The 14847-nt window shown below is 37.0% G+C and overlaps 1 protein-coding gene across 11 annotated transcripts in view; it reads left to right on the top strand.

The window, feature by feature from the left end:
* The window catches only part of PDE1C (phosphodiesterase 1C), a 613608-nt gene that overhangs the window by 519704 nt on the left and 79057 nt on the right, over positions 1-14847 (top strand). For all 11 annotated transcript variants that reach the window (XM_082399447.1, XM_082399445.1, XM_082399442.1 and 8 more), the window contains 2 exons: positions 5286-5386; positions 7894-8022. In XM_082399447.1, coding sequence (XP_082255573.1) covers positions 5286-5386; positions 7894-8022 — 230 coding nt within the window. The remainder of the gene's footprint in view (positions 1-5285; positions 5387-7893; positions 8023-14847) is intronic.

Raw genomic sequence — 14847 nt, 5'->3', positions numbered from 1 at the left:
TGAATTTTCATTATCAATTCAGGCCGTATTCAGAATAATTCTTAAATATAGAAACTACTTCCCACCCACTCTCCCTTGGAAACGCAGCTCAAAACAAGCTTCTTTCATTGCAAGCTGACGAAAACAGTAGGAAGCATTCTGATGAATGGAGAACATATTGTTACGCTAACCTTTCATTACAAACCAAGCTAGGGGAGATCATTTCAGCTTTATAAACTGTAAGACACGTAGGGAATGAAAATATCCCATTGATAAAGTGATGCCTGGGCTTCAACATCAACAGTATTACTCATTGTAATCTGTTTATATTACTCATTATTGCTTAGCTAAGATGCCTAGGAGATGCTTGAATCTTTTCATAATGATTTTGCTCACGTCTAAGAGAAAATCCTTGAACAGAATTAGATTGAAGAGTTGTTGATTGAATAGATATGAATCAGACTCTGAGCTCCAGTCTGCTTTTGAGTTAGGTCAAAAGATTCCAGACTCCAAACCTGTCCTCTGGCCCTTTCATTGCTTTTATCAGGCAAGGTGCTGTTAATTTTCCCTTTGCTTATTTTTTTTTAGAAGGGAGAAGCTGTGTATCTTATTCTTTTGATCATATATGACATCATTGTATTTACAAGGGAAACACTAAGGACATCTTTCTAAATGGCATCTTGGTGCTAAGTAATTTTATAAAGGTTGTGGTCAGTAGAATTTTGGCCCCCATGATCTTTGCCCTCTGATGTCATACTTGTGAATAGGTTACATTAGATGGCAAAAGGGATTCTGCAGATACAGAAGGCTGCTAATCAGAGGGCCTTAAACTAGGGAGATTATGCTGGATTCTCCAGGTGGGCCCAGTGTAATCACATGAGTCCTTAAAAGTCAAGAGATGTGACAGAAGAAGGGTGAGCAGGACTCAATCAGCTGTTGCTTGAAGATGGAGGACCCAAGTGGAAAGCATGAGAAGGAAAGGAATTCTGCCAGTACCCTGAATGATGAAGCGGATTTTCCACAGAGCTTCCGGGAGGAACACAGCCTGCCAACACCTTGGTTTCAGCCTTGTGAGGTCGTCACCAGAAAATCCAGCCTCACGGTGCTGGCTTCTGACCGACAGAACCGTGTGCCAGTAAATGGGAGTGTGTGCCTTACATTTATGGTAATCTGTTAAGGGAGCAATAGAAAACCAATAGGAGTTGGAAACAGATTACTAAAGAAACTCTATCATTTACCTGTCAAAGTCAGAACTTGCTAATAATGTCTCCACTAGCAATGGGGAATTATCCGTGTCTTTTCCTTCAGGTTTTCACTGCCCTCCACGTGTCCCCCCCAACCCACATACATGCACAGCTTGCTCTCCTGAGTCATATACAGCAGAATTCAAAGTCTACCTTTACCAGTTGTCAAGGTATCCCTGTCATTGAATTAGTTGTGACACTCATATTTTGTAGGTAGGGAAATTCTGGACAGGATCTGTGACTTGTACTTGTCACAGTTTGATAAATCTTGAATAAAATTCTCGCAGGACTTAGATTTCTGACATTTTATGGATTGTCATAAAACCTTCGGGGTTCATAGTAATAATGAATTTGGAAAAGGCAAGGAAATCTGAGCTATATTAAAATATTAAACCCCATTTCCCTCAAAATAGCTTCTCCCACTTTCTCTGTTTCTATTAATCCTGCCATCTAATGCCACCCACCATTTTTTCTTTTCGCTCAGGTTAGGAATGTCACGGTCATCTTGAATGCATTGTTTTCTTTGACTGCAACCTCTTCCTGCCCCTCTGCATTCAGTGAACTGCTCAGTTGTAAGGATTCTACCTCCATACTGTCTGTACATTCTATAAGGACTTTCCAATCCAAAAGTTCAGCTCTTATTTCTTTCCTTTGTGCTCTCTGCTCTTCTTTCTCCCTTTCAGTGGCATGCCGACCATATTACTCTCTTGCATGTAAACTTCACTGCCTAATGAACCTGGTTTGTGTTCCTTTGGCTTTTAATGCCTGTCATCATAGGGCCCTAATGAACCCTCACTCCTGCTCCGCTAAAGGGAATCATTTCCTTACTGGTGATGAATCAGCTTTTGCCACTGGGACTTGCTTCATTGTTCATTCTGAAAATGCCCAATTCCATTCTTGCTCAGTCCAATCTTCATTATGGTTTTATTGTTTGTTGTATGTTCATTTAATCGTTTGTTGGTTTTGGTTTGTTAGAAGTAACACTTAAGATAGGATTTCGTCAGTATATTTGGATAAGGACAGGAGTTACACTGCTGTTTGTGAGAACAGTGATTATGTAGTTACTTAGACACTTTCTGCTGGCTGGGCTGATGCTCTGTGATTCAGATTTATTTAGATGGTACACTGTCTCCCATTCATGATCTTATTTTAACATGTTAAATTAACTTGGCATGAACTTGGAGAAAGAGATACATTGGTACGTGGGAGTGGGTAGAGAGAGTTGGGGCAGATGGGTGGGGACAGGGTGTTGGGGAAGAAAAGAAAGACATTGCCAAACTGAGAAAAGTACATATGAATGGAAAATATCAAGAAAATTTGTAATATAAAATCATGCCTATGTAATTTTATGAAGAATTGAGTAAACACATGAACAATGACCCAAAGGAAACGTGACTTAAAAATTATAAGTAAGAATTCTGGAGTCAGAGGGTGTGGCTTGTCTCAGGACTAGCTCTGAGACCTTGGGTAAGTTACTGAACCTCTCCCAGCCTCAGTTTTCTCATCTATGAAATGTGGATGACAGAGTACCTACCTTTATGGAGTTGTACGTATTGTATGAGTTTCTATGTATAAATAAGCCGACACAAAGTGAGCTCCCATAAGTGTTAACCCTGATGAGGATGATGCCCTTTGCTGCTTTCAGAAGAGTTTTTCAGTTTTCTTGCAATCTACACTTATTTACCCATCTCTTTTTTATTTAATTCTGTTGATTTTTCATCTTATTCTGTTTTCTCCTTGTGTCTTTCTGCTTCTAGTAGTACATCAATTTGTATTTTGCGACGTATTATCAAGGACTCCAAAACGTTTCCTGACATTTCATGCTGGATTCTGCTAGAAATCATTTTTGTTTGTTTGTTTTTGTTTTACATTTTCATAACATTTTAACACTTAATAGAAACTATGTACAATAATTTTTTTATTGTATCTTACATAAGATAGCCACTACAGAAATTTACATAGGTAAGAAGTAAGATGGATGGTTAGGGAGGGCCCAGTCCTGTGAGCTATTTTCTCAGAGGCTATAGGTCAGAGTTCATTGAGGAGAGGGGCTCCAGATTACCCAGTTAGGTGAGAGGTGAGGAAAGGCTAAAACACAGGCTGCTAGACAGAGTTATCCAGCCATTGGGTCCATCAATATCCCAAGACTTGGGAAATAGCATTACAAAAATCTCTCTCCCCTTAAGTAAGCACAGTCCCAAATACTGTCAATCCCAGCAGCTCTGACAGGAATCACCTATCTCTCTCTTCCTTGCCTAGAGTGGGAAGACATCCACAACTTTTAGACACTATTGGTCCCTTCCCCCAACATTTGGTTTGACTGTAGCACTTGATAACCCAGAAGAAAAACAAGGTAGTCTGGGTTGTCCTTTAGTGAGAGACGGTCAGAAATACCTGTTTAAAGAATTTGAAATACAAATCCTCCAAAGTCAGCTGGTTCCCAAAACAAACTATCAACTGACAGAAGTGGGTTCTGGCTTCCCATTTGCAGTAGCCACTCTACTTTGAGGCAATGGCACAGAGGCTTTCTCAGAATGGAAATCACTTTTCTAAATGTAGTTTTTTTCCTGAGTTATTTCTGTGCTCATTCTTTCCTTAACTATGAAGTCTTTTTTTCATAGGTTGTATGTAGTTTATTTATTTTTCCCTTAGCCATCTTCAAAGAAGGCAATAATTTCAGTAAGTTTCTTAGATGAAGATGAAAATTAGTAGTTAATGGGAAAAAAGTTAAAGTGAGAATTATTAAAAATTGACCTGTTCAGTTTTAAATCATTTTGTTAACTTAAATCAAATAAATATATTTTATTCACTAATCTTTAATTCAGAACCCAGGATGCTTTCTGAATTCTTCCAATTTAGGTACTCATGTTTGTCTTGCATTACCCCTGCTCCTGTCTAAGACTTCTAGTTTCATTTCTTTAAAAGGAAATGGGAACTTAAAGATTCTCATGAAGAAAACTGAGTGCAGAATCTCCCTAAATTTTTACAGTTGTCTTCTACTGTTTCCCAGTTGTCACACCTATTATGGTACGAGTTCTTTTAGTGACTGTGCAAAGCATTGAACTTCTATGGACATAACTTTTTGTATTCACATTTTATTGGTTTAGGTTATATTTTATTACATAATTAGAATAATAACTGCAATTTGTCAAAATTGGGTTTGGGATAAACCACACTGAAACTTGGAATCATTAACTCAACTAGTACAAAAGTAAGCAGGGATACCAAAGGGTGAGCTGAGAGTATGGAAGCTCCATCCTGTGGGCATCGAGCAGTGTGGTTTACAGAAGGGAGGGGAGGCATCAGTGAATCCATAGAGTCTCTGACATGGAAGTCGGTTGAGGGAGCTTCAAACACAGCCGTGGTTCTCAAACTCCAGCGTGTATCAGAATGATCTGGATGGCTTGGTAAAACACAGATTGGTGTGCTGCAACCCAGAGTTTCTGATCCAGTGGGACTGGGGTGGGGTTTTGCATTTCTAACAACTTTCCAGGTGATAGTAACTCTGCGGTTCCAGGGAACACAGTTTGAGGACCACTAAGCTACAGCCAGTTTTGGTGATGTGGATGGGGACAGGTCTCTTCAAACATCAGCATGTACAAGGCAGAAGACCAGATGTTATCTTTCCATCTGTCTCTACCTATCCTCCTTCTAGTGGATAAGCATTACGTTTTCTGTTACTCTTAGTTTTTGGTATTGTGTTGAAGCAAATTCTTTTTTTTCTCTGTCTACTTAGGAACTTCATTTGGAATTTGGGAGACGATGCAATGAGGGCTGTTAAAGTTTTCATGTTCATTGTTTTTTGCTTCTTTGAAAAAATAAAATAAAAACTACTAGTTAGCTCTTTCAACTGTGCTGGGCATGCTGTTTTCAAATCACACATCTTCCAGTCTTCCTACAGAAGGAAAAAAAACCATTTCTGTCTGTCAGAAAATGTGTGTTTGGCAATAGCTTGCCAGCTGCAGAGAGGAAAGGCAGCAATGTGGGTGTGTTGTCAGCAAGCTGAAGACTTTGTCTGAGAAGGAGACAGATTATCTGATTGCTCTGTAATCTCCCTTTCAGAACTGGCTGACAGAGCTGGAGATCTTTGCTATAATCTTCTCAGCTGCCATCCATGACTATGAGCACACCGGAACCACCAACAATTTCCACATTCAGACCCGGTGAGGATGTTGAAACGTTTGGAGAAGAGGCAAGAGGGGGCAGGGATGGAGTGTTGAATTCAGAGAGGTGCAGTCACCTTTCTTTCGCATGGTGGCTCTATTTTGAGTTTCTGAAAAACTGAAATTATAAACAAGAGATTAGCCCAGTCAGCTTCAATCAAAACTTAAAGAAGCCATTTGCTCCTAATTCTCCTATGTTATTTACATTAAATATGGATATCCTTTTCTTCTCTATTATAATGCTAGCTATTTATGTATGTATGTACTATGCGTACTCTACCCATTTCTAATAGGAGGTGGAACAGTTTCCATAAAGGTGCAGATACCGTGTAGACTAAATCACTGAGGACGGGCAAGGATTGGAGTGAGTCTGTTGACATTAACAATGGCAGAGCCCTCTTACCCTCTTACCTCTGGAACTCTGGTGATGCTCTTCTCATCCTCCCTGATTTCATCTCTGCTCTGTTCAGTGCATATGTTACTCCCTCGCACAGGGCTTGGGGAGCTAGGTTGTCTTATGTAGGCCACTTTGCACCCTCCGTAAGGAACTTCACTGGTAGACACAAACCTCTGCGGGGGTATTAAATACAGGTCCAGTTGCCTCCCTCTGAACCTCTTGACTATAACAGGCATCACTAATTGATTTTGGTATTTTTTTTCTTAACGAGCTGCAGATTTATCCTTAGTATTCCTCTCAGCACAGAATTCCAGGCAAGCAGTACAGTCAGCTGTCATTTCCATTTAGGATGAAACCTTATCTGCCTTCTCCGGGTCTAAGAACTTAGCTTCTCTTAAGACAATGATGTGGAACTGGAGAGACTCTGATGGTAGGATTAATTGGGTCTTGAGGTAGGAATCAAAAGAAGCTAGAATTGGAAAAAGGTGGTAAGACACAGAGAAAGAATGTAGCGGGGAGGGTTGAGAGTTTAAGGCTAAATAAATACTTGCTGATTTCACTTGAAAAAAGCAGGTGCGCACTCCAGATAGATTTGTGTTCATTAAGTCATTCCACACATTATTTAACGAAGCCAACACTTAATTATGGGGTACACGAAAGAAGACGATATCGACAACATCGTCTGATCTCTGCTCAGAAGGGGATTTCAGCAGAATGGAAGCGGACAAAAGGACCTAAGCCACATGCTTCATCTTCTGCCTCCTGCTTCCTCACAGAGTAGTTTTGGCTGCTGTGAAGCAGCCTTCTGTAGTTCTGTTGCAAGGTCTTTGAATACAGGGATTCCACAGAGCATCTCTGTTTAATGGATATCTGCCAGTGGAACCTTTGCTCTGAGGAAGAGACAGCCGTGAATAGCACCTGCTGAAGGAAGAGAGGTGGGTGGAACAAAGTTGTACATGGATCTTGGCTGGAGACCAGTGTCAAAAGTAGTCACAACTCAGGGGAAAATGGCTTAATTACAGGAGTTGGAAAATAGCTTAATGTCACAAAATACATCAGTTGGTGCCTTACTTACTCAACGGATATAAGATTAGATCCTTCACCTCGGGATTTGCTTGTTTTGTGTTAACGTTCAATGGAATGGAAAAATGCCAGAGGGTTCACTTGAGCTTGCTTTGGAATGAAATTTAAACATTCGCCTTCTTTAAACTGAATTTTATCCAAAGCATCTCAGCCTGTGAGATCCCTGTTTAGGAAACTAAATCTGTGACCTGGTTCTTTGCCCTTTGATGGACAGACTGTTAAGCCTAACACTTTAAAGGTATGCTAAATATATCCCAAAGTTTGGCCAATGACAGGTGGAAGTTATCTTGGGGAGAAATGGCTCAACTGTCAGAAGACATTGCCTTCATCCCAACGCTGCCACTTAGCCACTGTGGGGCTCTGTGAACTCTCACTTTATATCTCTGGGATTTAACCTCCTTGATGAGAAACGAATAAGCTCTAACAATCTAAGGTTTCATTAAATTAAATATATTAAAATAGTATACTGCCCTATGTTTGGTGTCATTCAGCTGTTTGAGAAAGCGACTAACAATTGTCATATAACCCTTTCTCAATTTCCCACGTATGGCTTCTGCATGGCAAAATTTTAAGGTCAAGCTACTAACAGAAGAACTTGAAAACTGTACCTGCCACGCGGTATGTGTTCAGAGAATTACAACTAAAATAAATACATTCCCTCATTGAATAAAATAAAAAGTCATTCCAGAAAATATAAGGACGTTTGACCTGACCCACATTTTTTAAATAATCACCTTTGCCACTACTGCAGGTAATTGCGATCTGCTTATAGAATAGTTTTCAGAGAGTTCTCAAGTTGGATATCACATGTGAAATAACATCCACATATTGACATTAAAATACTCTATGTACATCTATTGATAATTTGTAGTGTTGGTGTTAGCTTTTTGGTCGATATAAATGGCATGGGGGCAAAGTTAATTGCTAAAATAGGATAAAGAGATGGTGTATTCTACCTGCAGGAGAGTTACCTGAAAAATCTGAGCTGTTCAACATCCTAAATTATTTTGCTTGGCTTTCCTCTCAGGTCTGACCCAGCGATTCTGTACAACGATAGGTCTGTTTTGGAAAATCACCATTTAAGTGCAGCCTATCGCCTTCTACAGGAGGATGAGGAAATGAATATTTTGATTAACCTCTCAAAGGATGACTGGAGGTAAGGAGGAGCCAAGAGAGAGATTAGGAGGCCAGGAAAGGAACTGTGAGGAGAGACGGAGTATGCATCTTTTGAAGAAATAATACTCTGTTTGAAATTGTTATTGCTGTTTCTTTCTTTCTCTGTCTCTCTTCTCTTTCTTGACACAGATACTCAAATATATTGTAGGCACCTTGGGAATATTTGCTGTTGGTTACCTTAGGAAACTTGTGTTCTTTTTATCTTACCTTCTTAAACCTAAATTTCATCAATTAACTTTTTTTTCACCTTATATTTGATTGGACTTCTTAAAAAAAATCTTTCAAAATTTGCTAAGGAAATTGACGCTTTAAAATAATCATGGGCACTTAATTCTGTTCCCTAAGTGGCACTATGTGTCTTTGAACTTGGGCACACCTGAGTTTGAATGTGAACACAATCATTTACTAGCTGTATGATTTTTAGGAAGTTACTCAACCCCTTTACACCTTTTTAAAATTTAATTTCTAGAAAATAGATAATAACATTTAGCTTGTAATTTAGTTAGGGTAATAATACATGATATAATCCATTTAAAATGCTTAGCACAGTTTGTGACACATATAGCAAGCCTGCAGATCCTTGTAGCCTGCAGATCCGTAATATAGGTGAAGGTGTTTCAAAGCTTGTAGGCAAAATCATTTAAATGCTTAAAAACTTCTGAATCTACTGTGATGCAAATAATACTTATATTTTAATTAAATGATCAGCTGTTTATTGAGTATCTCTGTACCATTATGCAAGGATTCAGAGAAATAAGCCATTCTGAACAACAAATCTGAAACTGATTTTCAGTAAGAGTTGACTATTAGTTTCCATGCAACTCTAGTTCATTAAAACAGAGAGGAATATTTGGCTTGAATTTTATTGGAAAATGTTAGATTTAAGCAGCATCTAAAAAATGCAGAGCATTTCAGTTAATCAATGCAAATCTTGTAGAAAAAGGAGCCCTCTATCCAATTTAAATGTTTGTAAAAGTATAATAAAAGATTTGAATATGGCAGAGAACAGCTTTACACATATTCAGATATATCCCTTTGATCCCAGAGGAAGGAGAGAGAGAGGGAAAATTGGGTAGAAGCATCCTAGATCTCCATGCATCCTTAAAAAAGTTCAGCAAGGCTGTCGGGAAATTCTTGAGCCAAAGTTGACCATCAGAGGAGTCCCATGTCTCCCAGGAAGGGATGCCTCAGTCATTGGCTTGGAGCAGCCCATGGGAAGCATGGTCTTGGGCAAAAATGGCAATAGTTTTCAGAATGTAGTAGCTGAGGCCCATAGCCAATTAAATTCCTGTAGTTGGAGGTCTGTGTGGTATGTTCTCAATGGCCACTGTCCCATAGTAATTAAAATATGATATTAAATGGCTGTATAATACTCCGTCTATGGAAGTCCCATAATTACTTTTATTTTGAGTGTGTGAGTATGGGTGTGTTTGTGTGTTTTGGTTATTATAAAGAATCCTGTGATGAACATCTCTTTAATGTATTTTTATGTGTAGAATTAATGGATCAAAGAATGTTTGTTGTTTTAAGGCTCTTGTTGAACTTTGTCAGATTGCTTTCAGGTAATGCACTGATATTGCTGGCCTGTGGGATTTGTGAGCACATGGAATTTATGGCTGGAGGGGCATAATTGCCTCTTAATCTATTTTGAAAGCATAGATATACCACCTCTGTTATCTGTATTTTTGTTAAGGGTTTTCTATTTCTGCTTAACTATACATTTGTCAAAATTTAGCTTAGATTACTTGTGTTTCCACTCTGCTATGATCATAAGCCTCGTTCATTGTTCAGTCTGCTGCTGTGTTAGTGAGGCTGTTTTCAGCAATATCTAAACCCAGAATCATTGCAACAGACCAGAGTATATCAGTTCACACTGGAATACACTGATATTCACCAGTGCAACCATCCTAATTATGTATCATTAGCTCTGCGTTCTTATTGGTGGGTATTTGTGAAGTACTAGTTGTGAATAATTTGAATACTACCTCTGACCAAAGCAAGTTGTAAAACTGAGTGATCCAGCAAAACTTAAGTGAATTTAATATAAAAAAAGTCAAACTAGTTACTTGAAAAATATAGTTTAATGAGACCTGTTTATGTACTAGCCTTATATATTTGTGTTTTTTATTCAGCACTATCTTTACTATCTCAAAGAGAGAGTGAAATATAATTGATTTAGAATCATGGAACATCTCAGGTACAGGAACATTCTGATTCAGTGGAAGCTTTATAATTATAGCCCATAGTGCCATGCTTTTTTGTTACTCCTGTTTTTGAGGATTCTGTAGGTTAAGAAAAGATTGTAGTTGATGTAACTTAAGTTACATAGATTTAGTGTTCTATTATATTTTTGTTTAAGGACAGTTTTAAAAATATTGTTTTATTATTTTATCATATTTTATTAATGTTGAGATACATTGCTCTAAGACAGTGGTATTATCTCACAAATAAAATATTAACTTATTATTAAGGGCTCTCAGTTAAGCCCATTAACCCAAAGACAACATATGTTTAGTATCCTGTGTCTTTCTAGGAAAGCAATTTAATATCTGATAGATTCTATTTGGATACATAAGTACATTAGACTTTTTGGACCTTTATAAATGAATGTATTACCAGGTATTTACTACATTTCAAAGTGGAAAAATATGGAATTCCACTTTGGGCAGGCCAAATCAGCTACTGATAAAGCAATTCTCCTGCAAATAAAGCTATAAACTATGGACAAAATACAAAGACACAAATAAACACAACCTCCAATGACATGAGAGCTGTAGAGAGTAAACAAAGTCAGACAAATTTTGGAGATGTGTTAAAATTTGGAGAATCTGACAGGATGAGGTGAGTGTGACATTTTGTGTCTTTACTCTGAAGGCAGTCTCAGTCAAGGCAACACTAGATGGATAAAGCTATATTTATACAAAAACCTCCACTGTGTTTCTGGCTAGAGAAACCAGTGTAGGAACTACCAGAGCTGCTAGCAAGTGAATTAGAACTCCAGAAAAGAGATTGCCAAATAAGGGGAAACTTAAATTCTGTGACAGTCTCAATGACAATACAGAGAGCAGGAAAATGTGACTTGTTTGCAAGGGAAAAGACAATCAATAGATGCAATCTCCAAGATGAACTATTGTTGGAATTATCAGGCAAGAACTTTTAAAGCAGTTATTATATTTATTCTCAGTGAGGTAAAGGAAAATATGCCTGTAATAAATAAAATACAGTAAAATTTAACCAGTGAAATGACAATATAAGCAAGAGCACACAGAAATTTTAGAACTGAAAAAATAAAATATCTATATTGAAAATTCACTGTATTGGCTTAGTAGCAAGTTGGAGAGGACAGAAGAAAGAATTCAGTGAGCTTGAAAAGATCAATCCGAATTATCCATATTGAAGAAGTAGGAGAAAAAAAAGATTTTTAAAAATGAGCAGTTTTAGGGACCTATGGGACAATTTCAGGTGGTCAAACATAGGGACAACTACAGTCTCAGAAAGAGAGGAGAGAGAGAGAATGAGACACAAGAAATATTTGAAGAAATAATGGCTGAAAACTTTCCAAACATGGTGAATGAGATAAATTTATAGATTCAAGAAACTCAGCAAACTTAAACAGGATAAATTCAAAGAAAAACATACCTGCATGCATATTATAGTCAAACTGCTAAGAGTCAAAGATAAAATTAGAGAAAAATGACACATTACATTCAAGGGAACAATTTGATTTATTTTGGACTTTTCATCAGAAACCGTGGAGGCCAGAAGGCAATGGAATAATGTCTTTAAAGTGTTAAAAGAAACAACAACAAAAAAGTTGACACAGAATGCTATGTCCCATGAAAATATCCTTTAAAAGTAAAGATGACATAACATTATTTTCAGATGATGGAAAACTACAGAAATTTGTCACCAACAGAGCTGCATTTTAAGAAATGCTAAAGAGCCACATGATGACAGTATATCTCTTAATTTATTTAGGTCCTCTTTAATCAGCAGTGTTCTGTAGTTTTCAGTGAACAGGAGTTATACTTGCTTTTTAAAGTTACTACTAAGTATTTTATATTTTGTGCTATTGTAAAACAAATTATTTTATTTATTTTCCAATGGTTTGCTGCTAGTCTGTGTGTGTGTATGTTTATGTATAGATATATATCTATATATCTATATCTATATCTCCTTCCAAGGCATTCAATGGGGAAAGGAAAAGCTTTTCAACAAATGGTGTTGGAACAAATGGATATCAATATGAAAAAAACCTTTTATCTTTACCTCACGTCATACTCAAAATTTACCTTGAAAAAAACCTTTTATCCTTACCTCACGTCATACTCAAAATTTACCTTGAAATTGATCATAGACCAAATATAAAAGATTAAAATGGTAAGACTTCCAGAGGAAAACAAAGTCCTTGGGGTAGTTGTAGTCCTTGGGGTAGTCCTTGGGGTAGTTGGAGGTTTCTCAGATAGGACCCCTAAAAGCATGAAGCATTAAAAAAATTGTATTAAAGTTTAGATTAACATACACACACTATTATATATAAAATAGATAACCAACAAGGACCTGCTGTATAGCACAGGGAACTCTACTCAGTATTCTGCAGTAACCTATATGGGTAAAGAATCTGAAAAAGAATGAATATATGAATAAGTATAACTGAATCACTTTGCTGTACACCTGAAACTAACACGACATTGTAAATCAACTATACTCCAATAAAATTTTTTAAAATTGTATTAAAATTTAAAACTTTTGCTCTTTGAAAGACACTGTTAAAAAAAAAAAAAGCAAGGTAGGAAGTAAGAGAAGTTATTCACAACACATATCTTACATAGGATTTGTATCCAGAATGTACAGCGTACTTCTACCGCTCAATAAGAAGAACACAGACAACTCAATTTTAAAAAGGGTAAGGTCCATGAATAGACATTTTTGCAAAGAAGACATACAGATGGCCAGCAAGCACATGGAAAGATGCTCAACATCGCTAATCATCAGAGATGCAAGTCAAAACCACAATGAGATATCACCTCACACCTGTCAGAATGCCTATTATCAAAAAGACCACAAATAACAAGTCTTGGGGAGGATGTGGAGAAAGGGAATCTTTGTACACTGTTTGTGGGAATGTAAATCGGTGCTGCCACTGTGGAACACTGTATGGAGGTTCCTCAAAAAACTAAAAATAGAACTACCATATGACCCAGCAATTCCACTCCTGTGTATATATCCAAAGAAAATGAAAACACTAATTAGAGAAGATACATTCTTCCCAATGTTCATAGCAACATTATTTATAATAGCCAAAATATGGAAGCAACTTAAGTGTGTATCAACAGACAAATGGATAAAGAAGATGTGGTATATGTATATAATACTACTCAGACATGAAAAAGAATGAAATCTTGCCATTTGCGACAACATGGATGGACCTGGAGGGTCTTATGTGTAGTGAAATAAGTCAGACAGAGAAAGACAAATACTGTATGATATCACTTATATGATAGAGGTAGGAGATTAAGAAGTACAAGCTACTATGTATAAAATAAATAAGCTACAAGACTATATTGTACAACATAGGGAATATGGCCAATATTTTATAATAGCTTTAAATGGAATAAAAATTTTGAATCCTTATGTTTTACACCTAAAACTAATATAATACTGTAAATCAATCATAGCTCAATTAAAAAAAAGGGGGAAGGGTCTGAAAGAGGCATTTCCCTAAATAAAGATATACAAATGGCCTATAAGTACATGAAAAAGTGCCTGACATCATTAGTCATCAAAGAAACACAAATGAAAAACACTGAGATACCACAACATATCCCTTAGAATGGCTGAGATATAGAAAATCTGGAACTTTCATACACTGATTGTCAAAACGTAAAGTGATACAAACCACTCTGAAAATTTTTGGTAGTTTTTTTTATAAAGTTAAACACTCATCTATCTTATAAACAAGCCTTTCTACTCCTAGGTATTTACTCAAAAGAAATGAAAACATATCTACACAGTGACTAGTACATAAACACTCATAGTTTTATTCATAAGGGCTCCAAACTAGAATCAAATAACCCAAATGTCCATCAGCTGGTGAATGGATAAATTAACTGTGGTGTCCTCATATGATGGAATACCATTCAGTAGTAAAAACAAATGAACTATTGATGAACAACTATGTGGATGAATTGCAAATCATTATGCTGAGTAAAGAAGGCTAGAAAAATAAGAGTACATTTTGTATTTTATATGTGTGTGTGTGTGTAGGCAGATACATATAAGTGTGTATACCTAGTGTCTAGTTTAACATATATGTGCATGTACCTATGTACTCTCTATATGTGTATATACACATGCACATATATATCTGCTTTATGCCTCTCTAGTTTGCATTTTCTAGTTATATATATGTATGAGTACACACACGCACACACACACATATAATAAAACCAGAAAGACATAAAGCAAACTATCTAGACATAAAGCAGATCAAATGTTGCCTGGGGCCTGTGGGTAGAGGAAGAGGTGAGCTGCAAAGAGGTTTGAGGGAGATGGAAATGTTCAGAACCACGACTATGATGGTCCTTCCAAAAGTTTTACTCAACTGTTAAAACTCATTGAAATGTGCAACTTTTAGGGAAGAGTTTATTCTATGCGAATTCTACTTCAATGAAGTTCTTAGAATAAAAAGATCAGTGTTTGGCAGGGCTTCAGGAGCAAGAGGAATGAATAGGTGGAGCACAGGGGACTTTAGGGTGTTGAAACTATTCTGTCTGATACTGTTAATGGTGGGAACATGCGAGTA

The sequence above is a fragment of the Balaenoptera borealis genome (assembly GCF_965194805.1).
Source record: "Balaenoptera borealis genome assembly, chromosome: 7".
In the NCBI taxonomy this organism is placed as follows: Eukaryota; Metazoa; Chordata; class Mammalia; order Artiodactyla; family Balaenopteridae; genus Balaenoptera; species Balaenoptera borealis.
The sequence above is the reverse complement of the archived record's forward strand: the minus strand, read 5'-3'. Positions and strand labels throughout refer to the sequence as shown.